The sequence below is a fragment of the Hypomesus nipponensis genome, chromosome 19 (genome assembly GCF_054491055.1).
Source record: "Hypomesus nipponensis isolate SF chromosome 19, ASM5449105v1, whole genome shotgun sequence".
Taxonomy (NCBI): domain Eukaryota; kingdom Metazoa; phylum Chordata; class Actinopteri; order Osmeriformes; family Osmeridae; genus Hypomesus; species Hypomesus nipponensis.
In genome coordinates, this window is record NC_140379.1 from 9074986 (window position 1) to 9095417 (window position 20432).

General features: G+C 46.8%; 3 protein-coding genes across 9 annotated transcripts; 2 read left to right on the top strand and 1 right to left on the bottom strand.

Moving 5' to 3' along the window:
• The first annotated feature begins 1621 nt into the window (after window positions 1–1621).
• On the top strand, window positions 1622–8614 carry syt13 (synaptotagmin XIII). Its single transcript, XM_084681987.1, has 6 exons — window positions 1622–1795; window positions 2688–2931; window positions 3075–3209; window positions 5441–5748; window positions 8077–8200; window positions 8292–8614. The coding sequence occupies exons 1-6, from the start codon at window positions 1622–1624 to the stop codon at window positions 8612–8614; spliced, it is 1308 nt and encodes a 435-aa protein (XP_084538113.1).
• Window positions 8615–11281: 2667 nt separating this feature from the next.
• LOC146246849 (uncharacterized) lies at window positions 11282–16163 on the bottom strand. 6 transcript variants are annotated; one of them, XM_084682648.1, is made up of 9 exons: window positions 16029–16155; window positions 15266–15349; window positions 15049–15188; window positions 14848–14951; window positions 14471–14730; window positions 14035–14102; window positions 13769–13953; window positions 12794–13501; window positions 11282–12599 (listed from the first exon to the last, which is right to left on the bottom strand). In XM_084682648.1, exons 3-9 carry the CDS (start codon window positions 15111–15113, stop codon window positions 11614–11616), a joined length of 2376 nt encoding a protein of 791 aa, XP_084538774.1. In that variant the 5' UTR covers window positions 15114–15188; window positions 15266–15349; window positions 16029–16155; the 3' UTR covers window positions 11282–11613. The 6 variants fall into 6 exon arrangements, with proteins under 6 accessions (XP_084538774.1, XP_084538778.1, XP_084538773.1 ...); XM_084682652.1 differs by lacking the exon at window positions 15266–15349 and having other exon boundaries at window positions 11282–12596; window positions 16029–16163; XM_084682647.1 differs by lacking the exon at window positions 15266–15349 and having other exon boundaries at window positions 16029–16163.
• Window positions 15521–20395, top strand: znf408 (zinc finger protein 408). 2 transcript variants are annotated; one of them, XM_084682645.1, is made up of 4 exons: window positions 15521–15614; window positions 16417–16646; window positions 16867–16928; window positions 17009–20395. In XM_084682645.1, exons 2-4 carry the CDS (start codon window positions 16425–16427, stop codon window positions 19287–19289), a joined length of 2565 nt encoding a protein of 854 aa, XP_084538771.1. In that variant the 5' UTR covers window positions 15521–15614; window positions 16417–16424; the 3' UTR covers window positions 19290–20395. The 2 variants fall into 2 exon arrangements, with proteins under 2 accessions (XP_084538771.1, XP_084538772.1); XM_084682646.1 differs by having other exon boundaries at window positions 15550–15614; window positions 16417–16489.
• Window positions 20396–20432: the final 37 nt, after the last annotated feature.

A 20432-nucleotide genomic window follows, 5' to 3' on the forward strand; every position in this document is an offset into this window, starting at 1 on the left:
TTTACAACGAACACAGTGTGATGTTTACTATTTCTCTCTTCCTCAAGATGGCATCAGAGATGAGACTATGCTTTTTTAATGTTCAATCAAACAAGCCTTGGCTCGACTGCAGTACAGAAATGCAAAAAAGCTAATTTTATTGCCTTCACACAACACAGCAGCATAGCCAGTGAACAATGTTATTTTAAAGACATTATTTCACCCTTAAGAAATTGTACTGCTTTGATCAGAAGCGACACATTCGTGACAGACTAAAACAGTAGTACTGAGTGCAGAAGTCACCAAACCACCCAGTGTTACAGACAGCAGAGCCATCATGGTGCTGGCACCACACCTCCAGAACAAGGGGCACAGACGGGCCAAATTATTGTGCCAGATCTAGACCCCAGTCACACATTCAAGGGGTTTTCTTCAGGGAGGTCACCGTTGCCATGGAAACGCTGCATATCTCGATCTGAAGGGGGGAGGGGGTGGGGGGCAACCCAAATATAGCAACAGGAGAAGGTCTTCCCCACCTAAGGAGTCCTGTAGACTAAAGCAAAGCCAGAGTCCTCTTCTCTGACTGTTTGGATTATCCCCTGCTCGGTGTTATACAGACACACATAGGCTACCTTGGTCTGTATCCCTAGCGCAGCATAGGCTACAGCTTCCCAGTGTGGAGCAAGCAAAAAGATGGTAAGGTGGAGAAGAGAGCGGCGGTACAGATGCAAGGGGGTTGTAGAAGGGATTGGATGGTAAAGGGGAGGGATGAAGAGAAATAGTTTTGTCAAAACTCTTTTCAGGTGTAAGGCTAACCACCCACGCCATTGAACTGCAAGGTGGCTTTGCAGTATTTTTAGGGGGTGGGGAATACAGGGATAGAGACGGAGAGGTGTTAGAGAGGAAGAGCATCAGGGTTTGTTAGCGGACTGGTTTGTAGAGCAGGGCTTTCTCGTCTGACGTCATACTTTGGTCTCTGGGGGCATGGGAGAGAGGGAAGAAAGGGAAGGGGGGGGGGCAGCAAGATAGATAAAGATCAGAGAGGAAGAGCAGGCAAGGAGGCATCAATGAACAGCACTCATTCTGTCCAAACCAGTCAATCAAAAAGCACACTGACACTCTTATCTCTCCCCTCTCCTCTGCATTCCCTCTTTGCCCTACCTTCTCCTCCTCTCTCTTCCTCTTCTCCCCTCTCCCTCCCTTTTAACTCTGCTCCCTCTCCCCCCTCCCCTCTTCTCACCATCGTCTCCCCTCCTCTTTCCCTTCTCCCTCCCTTTCCGCTCCTGAATTGATGCAAGTATTAGAGCCAGTCTGCTGCTCTCTCACTCTGCTCCTCTTAGCAGAGAGGAACACACTCTGTCTCTATGTAGAAGAGAAATACTGAGCCTCTCTATACCTCTCTCTCACTCCCTCAGTGGAATGCAAGGAGCCAATAGCAGGACTTGAACCTGGATGAGGACTCTGGTTCTCTCTTTAGGTGAAACCTATTGCTGGAATAGTGTTTCTATCTGCTGCAGGATCTTCCAAGCACCATCCCAAACCGCTTCAGTCACTATGCAGCCTGAGGAGGACTAACCTTGCTGTTTCGCACCTTCTCCTCCTCCTCCTCTCCTGTCTCCAGTGGTGGAGGTGGTTAACCAGGATGATCTTCTCCATGGCTGCCATACTGGGCGCCACAATGGGCACGGCCTCGGGTGTGCTCACTCTCTGTGGCCTCTCGCTCTTCTGCCGGTCCTGCCGAAGGAGCAAGCTGGAGGACGGAGACGAGTGTGACCCTGAGAAGCCCGCAGCAGGTGTGCTCACCTCCCTGCAACAGGTAGGCTGCTTTACCAGGTACTCTATTAACAATGTTGCAAAACATGACTCTCTGTCTAACAAATCTATATAGAACCTTTGTTCAAGAACATGCTGAGCATTGCTTGTTTTTGGAACCCCAAACAGTTCTTTCCATGCTGAAAAGGGTTGCAGAAACTCTTTCCAGAGAATTATTATATTGTTAAAGGATTAAACAATGGGAACGACTTACTGTATATAGTAGGAATATAAATTATACTTAATGTCAAGGCAGACAGATAAACAGACACACAGACAGACAGACAGACAGACAGACAGACAGACAGACAGACAGACAGACAGACAGACAGGAGTGTTTGTGATTTGCAGGAAATTCTGTTGAGAGGGGCATTAGACGCAGCTGTTTAATGTTCAGTATTCTACAGCTAGAAAACACATATAGCATGGGAATCCTCCCAGCTGCATCTTTTTCACAGTTATTATGTTATTTTTTTGCTTAATATTGGTTAACTCATTAGTTTCTAATTATGTGTTGCCTGATTAGTGTCTCTTCACTTATAATCTGTCATGGATGAAAAAAATAGATCAAATCGGTTGGGTTTGTCCCTCTCCTATTCATGTGTCTCTATTGAAGCTAAGGAGAGAAATTGCCTCTGATTGTATTTCAGTTCTCCCCATTTCCTTTGCCCTGCATGTGTCCATGCTCTTGTGAGAGAATCCCTAGTAAGAAACAACTCCTGTTATGCTGAATGTATGTGTAGACATGGGTATGATATGTGACCTCTGGCCACCAGCCTGAGCCTTAAAAACTAAAACTAAACCACACAAATGTGATCAACCTGTCTCTTTCCTCCTTCTCCCTCCTCTTCCCTTTTGTACCCCCTGCCCCCCCCACCCCCCATTCACCCGTCCAGTTCAGAGTGGTGAAGTCCACAGAGTCCATCCAGCCCCAGACTCTGCTGAAGTTCCCCAAGATCTACCAACCCAAACCTTCCGTTACCTGCCCTGAGGTCATCAACTACCCCGTCCCTGACACAATCCCTGATTCCGCCCCAGAAGGTTCACAGCAACTCTCACATCCAGAACCCTCAAGCCAGACAGACATAGGTGGTAACCAAGCAACCAGCAGTTCTGATGTTGCTGCGGTCCCCAGGCAAGGTACATTTTTGCGTGATCTCTCGTGTAACTCCTTCATGTCATCCACACACATTTTGATGTGTTCGGTGGTCTGGATACCATGAATTATTTATTACCCAGTTCCCAAAAGAAAAAGAGACTCATATGCCTCCCCTTTCTTTCAGACTCTTGCGGGGAGCCTCAGTGTGCTGGTGAATCTGCCAATGACACAGTGGTGAGCTCCCTCTTGCATCCCAAGCTGCACTTCTCTCTAACCTATCACAGCCAGGCTGAGGAGCTGCACATCACAGTCATTGAAGGTGAGCCAATAGCAGCAGCGTACTCTTGGGAGATCATTATTTTCCTCCAATCAGAGCGGTGTTTTAAAGACTGGGTAACCAGAGGGTATTGTCTTGAGTCACTAATGGTCCCTGGCTTGTTAGTAGAGACCCTGTCCAAACACACACACCATCACACATACACAAATACTGGACAGAGAAGAAATCCATGAATCCTAATAGTGGCAAAGTGATGACACACACACAAACACACAGACTGTCACCAACACATATGTTTAAGCATTTGCATGTTGGGAGTTAATTCACCCTAATAGAGTGGCAAAGTGATGACGCACACACGGACACAAGTGTAATGTATGCATTGGTGGGGGGGTTGGGGGGGGGGGGCTTGTTGGCTGATTCCACATGAAGGCTTGGTTGACTGTAGACTGTGTTATGCTGATGCATCGTCCAATGAAAAGGTCACAGATGCATCTATTTAGCTCTGAGTCTGCAGGGGAAGAGTAGGGGGTGTTGATGCTGGCAGGATGGCAAGCTGTCACCTGTGAGTATTCATGTGCTCTTTATGGAATATGCTAATGACATTCATGATAATGACGGATAGCCAGAGCTCCTCTCACAACCAATCATGAGCTGCACACTCCACCTGCCATGGTTTGTTTAATATCTGCAGTGGACTCAATTACAGTTCATTAGCACACCCCCCCAAACTCCGCTAATTTATATCCCAGGATCCCAGTTTGGTGCAGTCAGGTGCAGAGAGAAGTTAATCACAAGCAGAGATCCTTCACCACTAATTAATTATCAGACCAGGCACAGAAACATAGAGTAGTGTTACATATCAATGAAACAATTATATAGTTTTGTAAACGGCAATGAACTGCTCTTTTGGACCAGCACAACAGTTGGGCCCAACAAGCAGGCAGTGTGTGGGTTCGGTTGCTTCAGCCTTTTTAAGTGAAGCAGTAATAAATCACCAGGAAGTCTGTGAAGTGTTACGTCGTATGAAAAGCCGATCAACTCAGAGAAAGATGGCATTTTTGATCTGTGTCTTACACTCTAAAGGCATTTTCATAGACCCAAATATTCCATTACAACTTGGGATATTGATAGCATTGATTGAATGCGTATAGTCTCAGAGGGGGATTTTAGGCTACAGTGGTGTATAAATGTATGCCTATGAGCTGCTGAGCTAAGGTAATCTTATTTTTATTTTTACTGCTGCTGCTTTTTCTACTGGTACACTTGCACTTAGAGATTCATGTTGTTTAAATTGTAACTTGCTTAACTACATGCTCTTATGGTTCTTCCCTTTGGCACTTGTTTTTTGGTTGTTCACAATGTGTGCTTCTTGTTTTGGCTACCCGCAATGCTTTGGGGCTATCTTGTTGTTATTATCAGTGACCTATGCACTTTGTAAAGCTCTCTCTTGGAAGTCGTTTTGGATAAAAGCGTCTGCTAAATGAATAAATGAAGGTAATTGCATACAACAAATGACAATTTACTGGCAGCTCTATAAATAGATGTGCTTGACTTACTAATTGATGGAAATATATTACGTAAGAAATCACTGACGAAAAGGCATGAGTAAAGGAGCAATACTGGTGGTATGCGCCGCTCTTCCTTCCAGTCCCAACACCTCCCACACCCATAACTTTCTTCCTCCCTCGCCTTCTCTTTGGCAAACTGGAATCGACGCGAACATACCCAATAGGTGGCACGACAAATATGAAATAGCCTATCAGGAGCATTTCTTATTTGTAGGGGTGTAACAATATATTGTGGAACAATATATCGCAATACAAAATGTTTACAATATGTATCGTAGAGTTATGGCAATATTTTTACAACATGATGTCCGTTTGATCCTATTGGTTGAGCGCGCAACCTATTCTGCACCTGCTTGCATTCATTGCATTAACATAAATTGCTTGAACTGAGTTAACTAAATTGTAAAAACACAGAAAATTATTAAAAATGATTAATGTTTTCAAAATAAATCTGTTAATTGAATTTCAGTTTCATTTAACATTTTCTTCAAAATCTCGTGATACGTATTGTATCGTACACCCAGTATAGTGATACATACTGTATTGTGAGCTGAGTGTACCGTTACACCCCTACTTATTTAACATATGCATTACACAGGAGCGAGTTATAATCGCGCCCATATAATGTCCTCGCTCCTCTCTAACTGATTAATCTCCCTTGGCCCCTATCTTATTTTTCTCTCTATCTCCTTTCATACACAGCGGAGCGCGTGACTGCATCTCCAGGTTCCGAGGGCTATGTCTCCGGTGTTCTGACATGTGGCTCGTTCCAGCGGGAGGCGCAGACGTCTCGTCGCCCATTGAGCAAGCGTGTCCGCTGGCAGGAGGGTCTGGTGTTCTCCGTGCCCGGCCCGGGGGGATGCCAGGGGGAGGGCGAGGTGGCACTGACTCTCCTCAGCTGTGACCGCTTCTCCCACCACGCCACCCTAGGCAGCATGCGCTTCAAGCTAGCGGACGTGGGCATGATGTCTGACTCAGATTGCTGGGTCGACCTGCAGCCTCCCAAACAGGTAAATACATTTCCTCTGGGATTCTAGAGCTTCACTGAGGTCAACCTGGTTAATAAAGGTTGTATTACCAACAACATATAGGCAACAGTAGATATAGCCTACTATTATACACAGTCAAAACCTCACGTGCATTGGTCCCCACACATCTATCACAGCTCTTGCCCTTCAAGGTATCCCCAAGACTATTCTGGTCCATTTCTGTTTATCATTTACATGCTTCCGCTCAGTATCATTCACCATAATGGTCTATCAGATGCCAATTTCTTCTCTCACTCAGTAATAAACACAGCTACCGTAGTTTAATGGATAGGTTTACGTTGTTAGGGATCATTGAGTCATCTGCATGGTTCCCCAAACACTGACCACTAGGCCGAAAACACATTGCCCAATACCCACAAGTGACACTTGGGCTTGTGAGCAGGGTGCTAATTACAGGGGGGCTTTGGGGGGTTTGACCCCGCTAATTAAGACTTGAACCCCCCCAAAAGAGGTAAAAACAACAGGTCTGGGGGGTTTGTTGTTGTCAGTCACAGGCAAGGCTACTCATTACACAAGATGTTTCAGCCTCAACTTGACTAGCCACTTATCTGTGTGCTTCTGTTTTTGGAGATAAGCGCTTCATATTACCATGGCACCCGTGGGTCTAGTGACCTTTAGCCTCTGCTAATTGGATGCTGCTCTGACTTTTCAGGAAGTGCTTGCATGGCGTCCATCAAAGGAGTCACCTGAGAGGAATATAGTAAAGTGTTTGAGTCATCTGGTGTTGATGATGATTAACATGTCATCAACCCACAGCCCACGGAGGCATGTGCTATGTTGGTGGTCCTGACCAGGAGTGTACAGCATACCATTCATATGTGTTCATATAGCATGATGGTATGCCCTTGTGAGAGAACAAGATAATATGACAGTCCCCTCTCCATCTGTTCTACACTCAGAATTAAAAGTAGGTCCTGATTATACTGTCATATATAACTGTAGGACTGTTCTGCGGTTATCTGAAGAGTAGCTTGCAGAAGAGAAAGCACAGTTCGACTATACCCTGACCCTCCCTCACTTTCCCTTCTCTCCCTTATATTGTTGCTCTTGTACAGTCCCTTTGTCTCTGTCATCTTTAGGCAGCACATTCTAACAGAAGCTCCTCTCCCCTTCCCTGTCCCCTCTTCTTGTCATCCCCTCCCTCCCTCCCTCCTCTCCCCTCCTTTCCTCTCCTATGTACGTCATTAGAGACCATGGAGGGTAGTGTTCCTGAGTTCCAGGGAAGAGCAGGGAGGCCTGCCAGGAATCACAAACACAAAGGGAGGGACGGAGGGAGGGAGGGAGGGAGGGAGGGAGGGAAGGAGGGAGGGAGGGAGGGAGGGAGGGAGGGAGGGAGGGAGGGAGGGAGGGAGGGAGGGAGGGAGGGAGGGAGGGAGGGAGGGAGGGAGGGAGGGAGGGAGGGAGGGAGGAACCTGATAAATAAAGCATGCTGGAGATAAAACGGGAGATAGAGCGGAGGGCCGGAGGAGAGGGAAAAGTGCAGCTTGGAGGGGAGGGTCGTGACGCGGAGGTGTGTGTGATACCGGCTGTGACGCAGTTCTGCAGAACGAGGTTCATCAATAATGTATCAGACTGAGCTCATACAGAGATGTGATCTCTCCTTTGACTGCTCTCTTTCTTATGATCACAGATGGCCAGGGTACACATAGATTAATATAGAGGTTCTGGAGATTACATACATAATCATACACTAAGACACACACATACGTACACCTAGTTTTGGCAGCAGTGATGATTTGGTTGTGTTCATTGTCTCTGTACACCTGTTAGGAGCAGTTTTCATGTTCAGGAAGATGACGATGAGATCATATCAGAGATGATAACTGTGCTCTCCAGGCTGGAGGGGGAGTGGCTGAACACAGATCTGTATAACTAATCTCGCTCTTTTCATCTGTCTATGAAAGGTCAGCTCACAATCAAACTAGGATCCAGACATCCTCCATACTGTCATTCTCTGTCTGAACCAGTCTCCTTGTAGTCAGAGCACAGTGACAGTTACGATGACAATGACGGGAATGATGAAGCAGGACTGAACTGATTCACTCACACACTAACCAATCCTTTCATTTCCACAGTCGGACTGTGTCCTCCTCAAATGATGATGACTGTAATCATGATGTATACCCTGTAATGTAATTGATGAGAGTCCAATGTCATCTTTACATTTCTCCTGATGTGTCTAGCCTACCGACCCAGTCCCTTTTAATGTGGTTCAATTTAGAGTGCATTACTACACTAGCAGGTAAGATAAATGCAATAACTACAGCTGCAGTTGTGTGGTGTGTCCAGCAGGAGGTGCTTTCTGCAGGGGAGCTCCTGTTGTCCATCAGCTACCTGCCTGCAGCCAACAGGCTGGGTGTGGTTGTCATGAAGGCAAGAGGACTGCCATCTGACAAACTTAAAGATTGCATAGGTACTGTACCACCACTGATTTACACTCATATACGTAGGTAATTAGGTTGATTCTGATATATAATCTTGAATGTGTTTTCTAACCCTCCCAGACCTTTCAGTCAAGCTGACCTTGAAGCACCAGAGCACCAAGCTGAAGAAAAAGCAAACTCGGAGAGTGAAGCATAAGATGAACCCCGTCTGGAATGAGATGATGATGCTGGAGGTTCCCAGGGATCTTCTGACTAGGTCCAGTCTGGAACTGGAGGTCCTGAACCAGGCAGGGCAGGGCCAGGGCACACCCCAGAACCAAGCCCAGTGCCTGGGTAGGTGTCAACTGGGCCTCCAGGCTTCCAGCACTGGCCTGCAACACTGGCAGCAGATGCTAGACAACCCCCGCAAGCAGATTGCTATGTGGCACCCCCTCAACACCTAATAACCTGTACAAAGCACTCTTACCTCACACATCCCTGACATAACCTCCTATATCCCCTTTATCTGAAACAAATACCACCAACTAACCCCCCCCCCCCCACCTGGAATACCCCTCTCTACACCTCCTCTCACATGGAACACATTTATCTCAATTACCTTCTCCTCTTGATACATACACCATAACACACCTAACTAACCATCTATACCCTGTGCGCTAAAATGATGAGATACAATATGCTACCCCTTCTCTGTCGCCGGAACCACAACGTTTCGACCTGGACACCTGAGACAACCTCAACATTGTCCACTGTACCACATCACCTGTTCATCAAACCATACCATTCACTCATGCTCGTTTCATTTATCTTTGATGGCACTTTCAAACATGGGACTTTCATCAGAAAACGGAACTGGACCGAACAAACGGATGGAATCGTATAGACCTAGGTCATGACCGAATACAGTACATAACGATTCATACATTTCAAGACTGACATTTTATATATTAGCCCTATCATTATCACAGTAGAATACATATGTATACTATCTTTATGTCCTATTATTGGCTCTGATGTCTTTGCAGTAGAATCTGTGCGTTGTAGAAGTTTGGTAACTGATGGTCTGTAGATGCTATAGAACTATCAACAATCAGTTATCTGCTAACCTAAACCATCAGTTGAATATCCACTGAGCTGCTTTTGATAACGTGATTGTACAACATTTGTACACGTCCGCACACTATCAATTATGCACCTCATTGTCTCAACACGGGTGATTCTTCATAATGGGATACGTCCTGATGGATGAGAGCAGAGTTGCACTGTCTCATCTCAAGCGATTATAGGGACCCTCCAAATAAAGTGTGCCTGTTCAGAGTACAGAAAGCTTCGATGTATGTTGGTAGTACTGTATCAGAGCTACAGTGGTCTGTCTGTGTAATATAGTTATGGTTTAACAGATTAGGTAAGGTTACACACCAGGTGTCACACTGTTCGTCATGTGCTGTTGCAGTATTCCTTTGGTCATCCTTCTAGTCATCAACAATCCCTCTATATGAGGGTGTACATATTATCCATATATGCCGATTGTATCAATTATAGATTTTGTAATGAGCTTTGTAGTGATGGTTATTTAAACCTGGGCCTATTCAGACTAGTCTATCCATCATGTTGCTGTTTAAATGAAGTGTAGTGGTGGGGGGGGGGGGGGGGTGAGGGGGGTTTAAGCACACTCACTTGATTGATGTGCTTGCCAGCCAATACATTTGCTCTCCCTCTCCTCATCTGAATACTCAATCAGCATGTATATTATCTGTGGCTTTCACAGCCTCTTTGCATGGTTGTTACTTTGAAGTCTCTGCGGTTTACGTAACACGCAGGTCCATTAGGGTAATGCAGCAACAACAGCATATGCTTTCTGCTAGTAAAAAACCAACACAAAGCTCAAAGCTATGATGACAAAGACATTTTATTTCCATCAACTGATTTTCACCAACTGACTTTCCCATTCTGGAGTAGACAAAAACAATTAATGTTGTAAGAGGTCAAACTTTGAACAACTTAAAACCAGAATGTGTGAAATTAGAAAAATCTACTTTCATGTATTTACAAACAGATGTAACCTGCTGCTTTCTGTCCTCGTTCTGCTAAACTGGTATGAAGACCATCACAATAGTTCAATGTCTGTTCTAAAGCAAACTGAACAGCTAGCCTAAAAAGGCTTTTATACATGTAACACCCAAGCATGGTCTGGTCACTAATATACTGCTTCACTGTTCTGTTGTACAGCATATCAGTGTTGAGTCAGTACTTATCTTATTCTCTGTTACACTGGCAAACTTCACTGTCGTCCATCTTGATTTAGAAAATACTGCAGTATCTCAGTTAATAAAATTGTTTTTAGATCCAACTTGTGCTTCTTTCAATAAAGTGCTCTGTAATGAAACTGTTATATTCTTTTTGATTAGCATTGTGACTGCTACAGCCTATTGTTGTAGAGTGAACATATTATGTGTTTTTTAAGTTACAGTAGGAATGAGTCATCTTTAGTCCAGCCAGGTTGTGTTTCCTGGTGAATGGTGGACAAGAAACACTATGGCAGCCTATTGAACAACAACAAAGCCAAGCTCTGCTAATGATGACCCATTATTTCCATGTAATGGGTAGTAGGCAGGAGACAGCAGGCTGTATGAGACAGAGAGCTTCTGTCTGTCTGGTTCTGGCTGTGATTTCTTTTTTTTTCTCTTTCTCTCTCTCTCTTTTTGCCTTTTCTGCCTCCTACTCTTACTGCTGTTGCTGTCTCTCCTTTCCTACCATCTTCTCCCTCTCTGGGTGTCTCTGTCACTGGCCTGCGATCATCCTCCGCTCCAACACATTGTTCTTTCGCCCTTGCTGGGTGTAACTGCTGTCGCTCTGTTGTCTTTCTGTGACCATCCCTCTGTCTCTCTCTCTGTCGCTCTCTCTGTCGCTCTCTCTGTCGCTCTCTCTGTCGCTCTCTCTGTCGCTCTCTCTGTCGCTCTCTCGTCGCCCTCTTCCTCCAGAAGCAGACGCATCTGAATGAATAATTAGTGAATCCAATACACATCTTATAAAGTGGAAACTATACCAGCCAATCTCCTTCTGTATCTCCCCAGGCTGTGCATGCAGACAAAACAGCATCTCAAAGTCACTGGAATCAAACCGAAAGGTTTATTTGAGCAAATAAGGTCACAGGGGAGTTGAAAAACGATTTATAGACCCGAGGTCAGATTTCAAGGAACCTAGATAAAGTACCACGTGCCAATACCTTGGGTGTAGCGTCAGATGTCCTAGCATGTAAAGAGCCTCTGGGTCCATGAACATATCAGTCAAAGTCTCATCTGCATCTAAAATGTACTGCATGTAAAAACAAACTGTCATGTCAGCAAAGAGTCTGTTTGATGTTCAGAGTGAAAATATTTGAAACAGCTCACACTGTAACATCAAACTACCAAGGGTGGTGTAACCAGGGAGGAAGGGAGTTTCACACTTTCTTCTCAGCCTTCATGGTGTGGATCAGCTCCCTCATCACGTTCATGGTCTCAGAATGCTGCTCCCTGAGGAGACTTCTCAGCTGGTCATACCTTTCCTCCTCTCTCCGCTCTCTCGCTTCTTCCCTCCTCTGCCTCTCCTCCTCCCTCCTCTGCCTCTCCTCCTCCCTCCTCCTGTCCTCCTCCCTGTACCCCTGCAGCACCTCCAGGATGTCCGTCATCCTCCTCCTCCTTTTCTGACCCAGCAGGAGGTGCTGGTCCCTGGGTGGAGAGGGCTGGGAGGGCATAGTGGAGCTGGAGGAGCAAGTGGAGGTGGAGGGGGGCAGATAGGGCTCGGTGGGACTGGCGGGTACCTCCACTATGTGTAACAGACTCTGGCTGACCCCCTCTTCCTCCACCTCTGTGTCTCCATCTGCCTCTCCATCTATGTCTTCATCTCCATTTGCATCTTCATCCATCCGTCCATCTCCATTTACCTCTCCATCTATGTCGCCATTCATTATTGGCTCTGCTTGTCCCTCTCCCTCAGCCCCACCCCCATCTGGCCCTGGCAAATCACCGGACAGTGGGAGGTTGAGGCGGTGGCCTATCAGGTCGTGGAGCTGTTTAAAGCAAGGTGGGGGGCGTGGCCTCCTACGCGTGGAGGCCGAGTTAGAAGCAGAATTGAAGGCGGTCCTGTGGGGGTCATGGTTCAAAACATAGTCCCTGTAGGCTCTGGAGAGGTTCCTCCACTTCTGGAAGCATCTCTGGCCCGCCTGGTCTGGCACCGGACTCAGGGGGAACCCCTGCTCCCGCAAACGACTCGCTATGATCTCAAAGATGCGCTTGGTTCTGGTCTTGTTGTCGCGGATCAGGCCTTGGATCTCAGCCGAGGCATACAGCTCCACCAGGGCTTCGGTAGCCTCAAGGTCCAGGCTGGTCACCTTCCCTTCCGACCACACAGACACCACTCCTCCATCCAGCACAGCACCCTCCTCTGCTGCACGGGGAGTGGGAACAAGAGGTATAGAGAGACGAAAAAAAGAGAAGGCATTGATGGGAGGGTGGGGCAAAAGGGGACCAGAGAGGAGGAGAAAAGGGAGAAGGGAAGCAATGATGAGTAGAGAGCTAGGCATCAGTTTAAGACGCAGACCCTGACTGTAATATTATCTGAACATGACTCGCAGAACTTACCTCTTTCCTCCCCCAGCCACGATCTTCTCTTCCTCTTCTGTTGCTGCTTATTGCCCCTCCCCCTCCCTCGGCCCCTTTCCCCACCTCGCCCAACCCCCATGTCTTCCTGGATGGGTCTGGGTCTGGCTCTGCTCGACTTCCTGGTCTGAGCCTCTGGGTCGGAGGAGCCAGCCTGAACCCTGAGCTCTGCCTCTGAAGATGACGAAGACGATGAAGAGGGAATGCTTAGGTTGACCGTCTGATTGGACGGAACCACAATAGCGTAGAGAGGCAAGGTAGGGGGCGGAGCTACATTTTTGGACTTGACCTTAGCCCCGCCCCAAGCAGAGCAGTCTGCAGCGGCAGCAGCCATCTTGGAGCTGAGCCTCTGGCCCATAAGGGCATGGAACTGCTGGAAGAACTCGGGCTGCTTCCTGCGGCTACCGTCCAGTTTCTTGTTGGCCAGCAGGTAGTCCCTGTAGGTGCGTTCCATGTTCCTCCACTTCTGGAAGCAGCGCTTCCCTCCCTGCCAGCCTGCCTGGCTCACCACGAAGCCCTGCGCCTCCATCCGACCCGAAATCACCTCAAACACCTGCTTAGTCTTGGTGGTCCGGTCACTTAACAGAGCCTGGATGTCCGGTGAGCCGTAGTGCTGGATCAGTGCCAGCGTGGCCTCGCGGTCCCTCGCAGTCACGTTCCACGGACTGGACCACACTGGGCTGTCCTTCTCTATGGATGGGTGGTGGTGGTGGTAGGGGGTTTGGGAGGGGGGGGAAAGATGGTCCTGATCATGCATCTGATTATTTTATCACAATGTAAGAGCTCCCTCTGGTGTCTTGAAAGGAAATTTGAATATTGAATTTTATGAAATGGATAAGTCCATGATTTTTTACATACTGTGTGTATATTATTTGTATGTAGAGGTGTATGCATGTGTATCTATTGTATACAGGTGTATGTATGCATAACAATGTGTATATAATGACTGTATGTTACCTGTGCTCAAGTTGTTGACTGTGTCCAGGGACATGCTGTGAAGTCGGTCCATGTACTCCTGGCTATATCCGACCCTCAGTCTGTCTCCCACCGCTAGCTCACGGCTCACCTGGAAGTAGATGTGCTCGCCATACTGGAACGCCGTCAGGTTACGCTCGCCCTCCTCCGAGGAGGTACGCACATACCTGCATACAAACACAGTGTTTGTACCTTAGCTAGAAGTGTATGTATGAGCGTGTGTGTGCATGTGTGAATGTATACCCTACCTCATCCAGTTGGCCTTAGTCTCGTCACTGCCATCTATAGAGCGATAACAGTTGTTCTCATCCACCAGCTTGAGAGAGGAAAAGTAGAACAACACCATTATCTTTCAGAGTGGTTAAAAACACACACAACAGAAGGATGGAAGGAAGGATGCAACGAGTAAAAGAAATGATGGGATTGAAATATTTTTGGCAGTTCAATATCAGCCTTTTGTAAATCAGTGTATATCAGAATTTTTTATGTATATTTTTGTATTGATGCATTTTATGTTTAGTTTTTATATTATTTTGTGCTATACTAAAATTTGTATTTTATATTGTTATTAAAGTTTTTTTATGTACAAGGACAAAAAAACACTATTGGTCTACCTCAAAAAGAATCATGCAAATCCAAATAGTTATTTGCTATAAACCCAGGTTTCAGACTTCAGATACTCACCATCCAGGAGAAGAAGCCAGAGGACTGGTCCTGGGCCACAACCTCGCCTTGGTAAGGTCCAAATAGCACTCCCCGGTGAAGGTCCGGGGAAACACAACACACGTCCACCTCTCCGCCCTCCTGGAGCACCTCCACACCGCAGGGTGCTGTAAGTGCTGCACGGTTAGGCACGCCTACGGGAACCGGGGTGTCTGGCACAAACACCGGGGGGCCGTGAGTGGGGCACTCATCCACAAAGTACTCCTTACAATCTTCGCAGACTGGGCAGAGACACAAAATAAATGTAAGAGGTATGCGTGAGAGCAAGTGATGTTGCATCAAGCGTTTCCAGAAAGGTGCTCTCTTCTCCAGCAGGATGTACTGGAGGTGGTACTCACACCAGAGGTCCAGTCTTTGGTGTCTGTCTATGGTGAGAAGCAGCTGTTCCACCCTCAATCCCTGGTCCTCTGCTTCGTTCTGGAACGACTCCAACTCCATTTCACTGTGGTATGACATGAGTTGCAAAGAGAAGTTAACTAAACAGATATGATTTCATTAACACACAACCTCGCTACAAAATATGGGTGGGTTCTCCTTACTCTGTGGAGCAGAGTTGTACATCTGTGGAGACATGGTGGTTTCGAACAACTAAAGACTCTGCCATGAAGCTGGTGACTGGTCTCTCCACAACCGGTAAGGTCCCCTCCGGCCCAGCCTCAGTTTACCATGGCATTGCTACCTGGCAACAGAACAGCAATACAGATTATGGAAGCTTTGGAAAATCTATATTTCAAAAAGATTTATACTAAATCTCACCGTGACCGCAGGAGCGCACACCTGCAGAACAGTGGTCCTGTACATCGCGTACTTGCTACTCAGTATTGCTTGAATATGTCTTATCTATAATACACCATTTAAAAAACCAATGTTGTTTTAGTAACACAATTTAAAGCTTAAACTGCATGCAACTATTGAGTAGTTAAGACACTTGCAAGCGTGTTTAAGGTTTCGCGTATTCCGAAAATTAATATAGGACATGTTTCCTTTCGGACTGTTTAAACGGAAACTATTTTAACTTCCGGATTTTGTGCTTTTGGCTGGCGAACGATAATATTCCCGGAGTTTTCAAAAGAAAAACAGTTGCTAAGGACTGATCATACCCTGGGTTAGTCGAAATTATTTCACATGCTGCTGTCACATGTCAAGCAGCCTAATGTAAAGCTAGAGCGATAGTGTATCTTGATATTGATGCCATGTAAACGTGTAGTGCTGAGTGCTAGCTCGGAAGCTATCTATCTAGGGACGGGTTACTGCACTATGCGACCGTTCACACATTAACACAGCTATCTAGCTGTCGCTACCAAATGAACAATTAATTATTACGTGGTCCAAAGCCATAACTCCCGCCGTTAAACATGGTAGATGCTTGCACATTAGTCTCATACACGTAGATAATCACTTAGCTAGCTACAGCGTAGGCTTGATATTGTAGCATGCTGCTGCTGTGCACTGCTGGCTGCAACTTGAGTATTATATTGTTTGCTGGATGCCGTGCACTTTTTCTGAATGATAAGCTTACCTAACTTTACAGCCCCGACTTCCTCTTTACTATTTTTCGATCCCAGCTATTCACCTATTTTTATGTTGTAACGAATTAATTGCAAATCTTAGTGAACATAAGTGAGCCGGGTGGCATTCATATAACCGCCCCATCAAAAATGACGCGCATGCTCCTGGTCCTGCAGAGCAGATATGACCAGCCAAACAGGCTAGTGGCCAACGCAACGACATAAATAAAATAAAAATTGGTCAACTGTCAGTTGTCACCACAACGTTAACCGATAATGAGGAGCCCACATACATGGCCGCATGACTTCATGTTATATATTAAAGATAAAGTGAAAAATACAGTGTATTTGATATTATGACTTGATCGATTTTGTGTGTATGTGTTTGATGTCTTACAGAGAGTGTGATGGAGTCTCCAGGTTGCACGACCGGGGCATTAGACCAGGCCTTCTCCCTCCACAGCATGCTGAGGTCAGTCCCCAGAGGTCTGGCAGTGGGGCCCTCCCTGGCCAATGATGGCCAGCTTGGACTGTGGTGTGTCAGATGTGCAGTGCCAAGAGGTGCCATGCTGGGGCTTGAGAACCAGGCCCAGGCCCACTGTCATGGGGAGGGCAAGAGGGAAGAAGAGGTGGGTCTCTGTAGGCAAGGACCTTGATAGATTTGTGATCTGTGAAGGCATAATTGATACAATATTTTGAAACATATAAAAGCGTAAATAACAGTTTTAGAGGAAACACTAACAAACGTCTCCTGATATCAACAGTAGGATGTAAATACCAGTACATTCCAATGGAAAAATGTATACTTTTAATTTAACCCTTTTGTGTTTCATATTCTCGTCTTCATAGATGGATGGAGAATGGCAAAGGGTGGTGAATGGGCCTCTCTGGGACCAGTTCTACTGGGTCAGGTACAATTAAGAAACTGGTGATCTAATCCAAACTCAGTAGTCATTTTAAGAGACACAATTTCTGTGATCTTGCCCTGTAGGTTTGCCTGCAATGCCAAGGGGAAGGAGGAGAGGAATGTGACAGTCCACCAGCTGGCTGAAGGTCTCTTTCTGAGGGCCTGCCAGGACATATCCCCAGGGACAGAACTCCTTCTCTGGGTTGGGGAGTCCCAGACCTTGCCTGAACCCCTAGAGAAGTCTGGAGGAGGTCAAACTGGGCAGGATACACCACTAGGGAAACCTCGAAAACAGGAAGCCCCTCAAAGGTCCAGAAAGGAGACCATTTCTGCTACCAATCCAGTGGTAGCGGAGCAACCTTTAGTCTGTGGAGGAAGTGTGTCGTACACCAGTAAAGATGGGGACACTGCTCGTCCTTGTCTTGAGGAAGAGCCTGAGAAAGAGGGGGATGAGATGGAAGAGGAGGGGGAGGATGAGAGGGATGAGATGGAGAGGGAGGATGAGAGGAGTGAGAAAGAGGGGATGTGTAAAAGCCAGACTCAGATCAGGAGGAGCAAACCTCTTATGTACAGGAGGAAGAGGAGGCCCACAAGGAGGAAAGAGAAGGAGCGGCTGGAAAAAAGAGGAAGGACAGAGGACAACAAAACCACGGCACAGAATGGAGGAGTGGATGGGTTTAGAAGCATCAAGGTAGAAAGTGTTGCTTTTGACAGAGCTGCTTTTCCAACTCTGTTGCAGCCTGGGGCTGAATCAGGGGATCGAGGTGATCAGGACCAAGCCCAAAGTCCCACAGCTCCAGCCCCTAGGGCTAGTTCTCGTCTGGCAGCCAAACCCAGGAAGGTGCACTCATTACTCAGCCACATCAACCACCAACTCCAGGAGAGTCAGAGTAGGTCCCTGGGAGATCAGCAGAGGACCCGACAGGGTTTACCCAGAGGCAGGGCAAGAAACCAACATCCAGTGAGTAGTCATACAGATAGAGAGAGACCAATCTCCCAAGATAAGTCTGTACAGAAGAAGACAGAGCCAGATTCTACGGATCGGTTTCAGTTTGACACCAGGGAAAGGAGGTATAGATGTGACCAGTGTCCCAAGAGCTTCTTCCAGCTGTGCCACCTGAAGAAGCACCAGTTCACCCACTCAGGCTTCAAGCCCTACTCTTGCTCCGAATGTTCAAAAACCTACAGCTCACAGGAGAACTACAAAGCCCACGTACTGATGCACCGTGGAGAGCGGCCATTCAAGTGTCAGCAATGTGACAAAAGCTACGGGGTGAAGAGAGACCTCCGGGAGCATGAGGTGCTCCATACCGGCCAGCGCCCATTTGTGTGTGACATTTGCGGCAAAGCCTTTGCCCGCAGGCCCTCTCTCCGGATACACCGGCAGGCTCACCGGGCCAAGGAGCAGAACCAGCCACCTGTCAAAACCTGCTGCCCAGTCTGCTCCAAGGAGCTGGCCAGCTCTGGTTCCCTCAGGAACCACATGCGTCTGCACACGGGCGAGCGACCATACCCCTGCCCACATTGCGGGAAAACCTTCCGCCAGCGTGGAAACCTGCAAGGACACTTGCGCATCCACACAGGAGAGAAGCCTTACAGTTGTGTGCACTGCGAGCAGAGCTTCTCCCAGGCCCCTGAGCTGCGCAGGCACCTGATCTCCCACACTGGGGAAGCCTACCTCTGCCCTGTCTGCGGTAAGGCCCTGAGGGACCCCCACACCCTGAAGGCCCACGAGCGCCTGCACACCGGGGAACGGCCCCATCGCTGCGAGGGGTGTGGGAAAGCATACACCACGGCCACCAAGCTGAGGCGCCACATGAAGTCTCACCTGGGGGAGCGTCCATACAACTGCCAGACCTGTGGGGCTGGATACACCTTGATGCAGAGCCTGGTGCGACACCAGCTGTCCCATCGCCGGAAGGAGGAGACGACCGGGGCTGGGGAGCTGGAGGATGCTCTTGCAGCTCTGGAGGCCAGTCACTCTCGTCCTACAAGGGGCCGCCCCAAGAAGACACCTCGCAGGGCGGTGGATAAGACCTGGGATCAGCCTCCGGATCTGAGCCTGGTGGAGGGGGGAGAGGACCAAACAGTGCTGTATGTCCAGACCCTGGAGGACCTAAGTGTGTCCAGTTCAGGGCAAGTTATTCTTGGCACGTCAGACTCTGCCCTCTCTGTCAATGGGGTGGTCTTAGACGAAGGGGCTGGACAGCTCAGCCAGGAATTGCTCGAGATCATTGTCTCAGACTCTAACGAGAAGTGCATTGTTGTCCGGGAGCACAAGGCCAACGGTAACCTGGTCATTCTACAGGGAGACAATGGACTCAGTTCCGTGGCCCAGACCGTCGAGATAGAAACGGGCATCTAGAGCTAACACGTACACTGTCCTCTTGTGCAGTTCTCAATTCTGCTCTGTTTTGGTTGAAACGTTTTTATAGTTCAGCTTTGAAGATTGTGAATAGAATGTGTGAGATGTAAACTGAGAGCCTCTGTGCTGATAAATTTAAACCTAAATAAGCATCATACAATTTGTTAATACTTTGTTGATCTATAAATGTTGCTACTTGAATGTGATTCAAATATATTTTATGAACAAGTTATAAGGCAAATAAAGAGATGTCAAACATCTCATTTGCAAATGTAGTCATAAGCTATTTAAAGATTATTTAAGCATCAAATGTCAAATGTCAAAAGTCAAATGTTTGTAACATGCTTGACATAAAAATTACTTTACAAAAGCTTCACCCATGTTATTAATCATCTTAAGCAATTGGGCCTAATAAACTGCTGTTCTCTGTTGGAGAACCGGGATATTCCATTGAATCAAATTTACACAGCCCTTTTTACAAACAGTATCTCTGAGAGATTATCATAGATTGGCATCTAAACCCTCAAGGATGACAAGAAATAATACCAGGAAAACTAGAGGAAAAAATAAACCTTGGAAGCAGGTGTACTGCTTACTTAAAGGGATCTGCAAATATTGACTCAAAAAGTGTTGAACCTTGTCACTGATTGCTGGTTTGCACCAGATGTTCCTTTTCAGGACAGTGTGATGTATAAAGCTATGACAGATTTTACATTTCACTTGCCCCAGAGATGCATCATTCTGAATGACTATGTTCTAGTTCTCTGTTGTAAGGGACCAAAATATGGCAGACTTCAGAATGAGCAGAAAATGTTGAAAGCTACATGGCTTCAATTGAAATAACCACACAGCTTTGATCAACTTCATTTACTCCAACTTTTATAACTGACAGACATTTCAACCAACAAAATGACATACAAAGAAAATGTTTTTGTGCTTTTATCCACCCATCATCCTGTATTTGAAAGGTAAATATTGAATCTGTTGGACAGGAGTCAGTAGCAGACGAGTCAATAAATGTTTTGGTTTTGTGCAATTTGTGTGTGTGCGTGGGTGACGCGTTGTGTTAATGGATACAGTACCGTTGCATTGTAAGCACATTAAAATGACAGATATTCTTATTTTCCTCTTCGTTTTTTCATA

Excerpts from the sequence above, each read along its gene's own strand:
- syt13 (XM_084681987.1), top strand. The coding sequence starts at position 1,622 with ATGATCTTCTCCATGGCTGCCATACTGGGCGCCACAATGGGCACGGCC. Across the intron at positions 2,932-3,074 it reads TGCTGCGGTCCCCAGGCAAG|ACTCTTGCGGGGAGCCTCAG; the intron begins GTACATTTTTGC and ends CCTTTCTTTCAG. Across the intron at positions 5,749-8,076 it reads ACCTGCAGCCTCCCAAACAG|CAGGAGGTGCTTTCTGCAGG; the intron begins GTAAATACATTT and ends TGGTGTGTCCAG.
- LOC146246849 (XM_084682647.1), bottom strand. The coding sequence starts at position 15,113 with ATGGCAGAGTCTTTAGTTGTTCGAAACCACCATGTCTCCACAGATGTA. Across the intron at positions 14,952-15,048 it reads GTACAACTCTGCTCCACAGA|TGAAATGGAGTTGGAGTCGT; the intron begins GTAAGGAGAACC and ends GTCATACCACAG. Across the intron at positions 12,600-12,793 it reads GTGGCTGGGGGAGGAAAGAG|CAGAGGAGGGTGCTGTGCTG; the intron begins GTAAGTTCTGCG and ends CTCCCCGTGCAG.
- znf408 (XM_084682645.1), top strand. The coding sequence starts at position 16,425 with ATGGAGTCTCCAGGTTGCACGACCGGGGCATTAGACCAGGCCTTCTCC. Across the intron at positions 16,647-16,866 it reads AGGGCAAGAGGGAAGAAGAG|ATGGATGGAGAATGGCAAAG; the intron begins GTGGGTCTCTGT and ends TCGTCTTCATAG. Across the intron at positions 16,929-17,008 it reads GACCAGTTCTACTGGGTCAG|GTTTGCCTGCAATGCCAAGG; the intron begins GTACAATTAAGA and ends CTTGCCCTGTAG.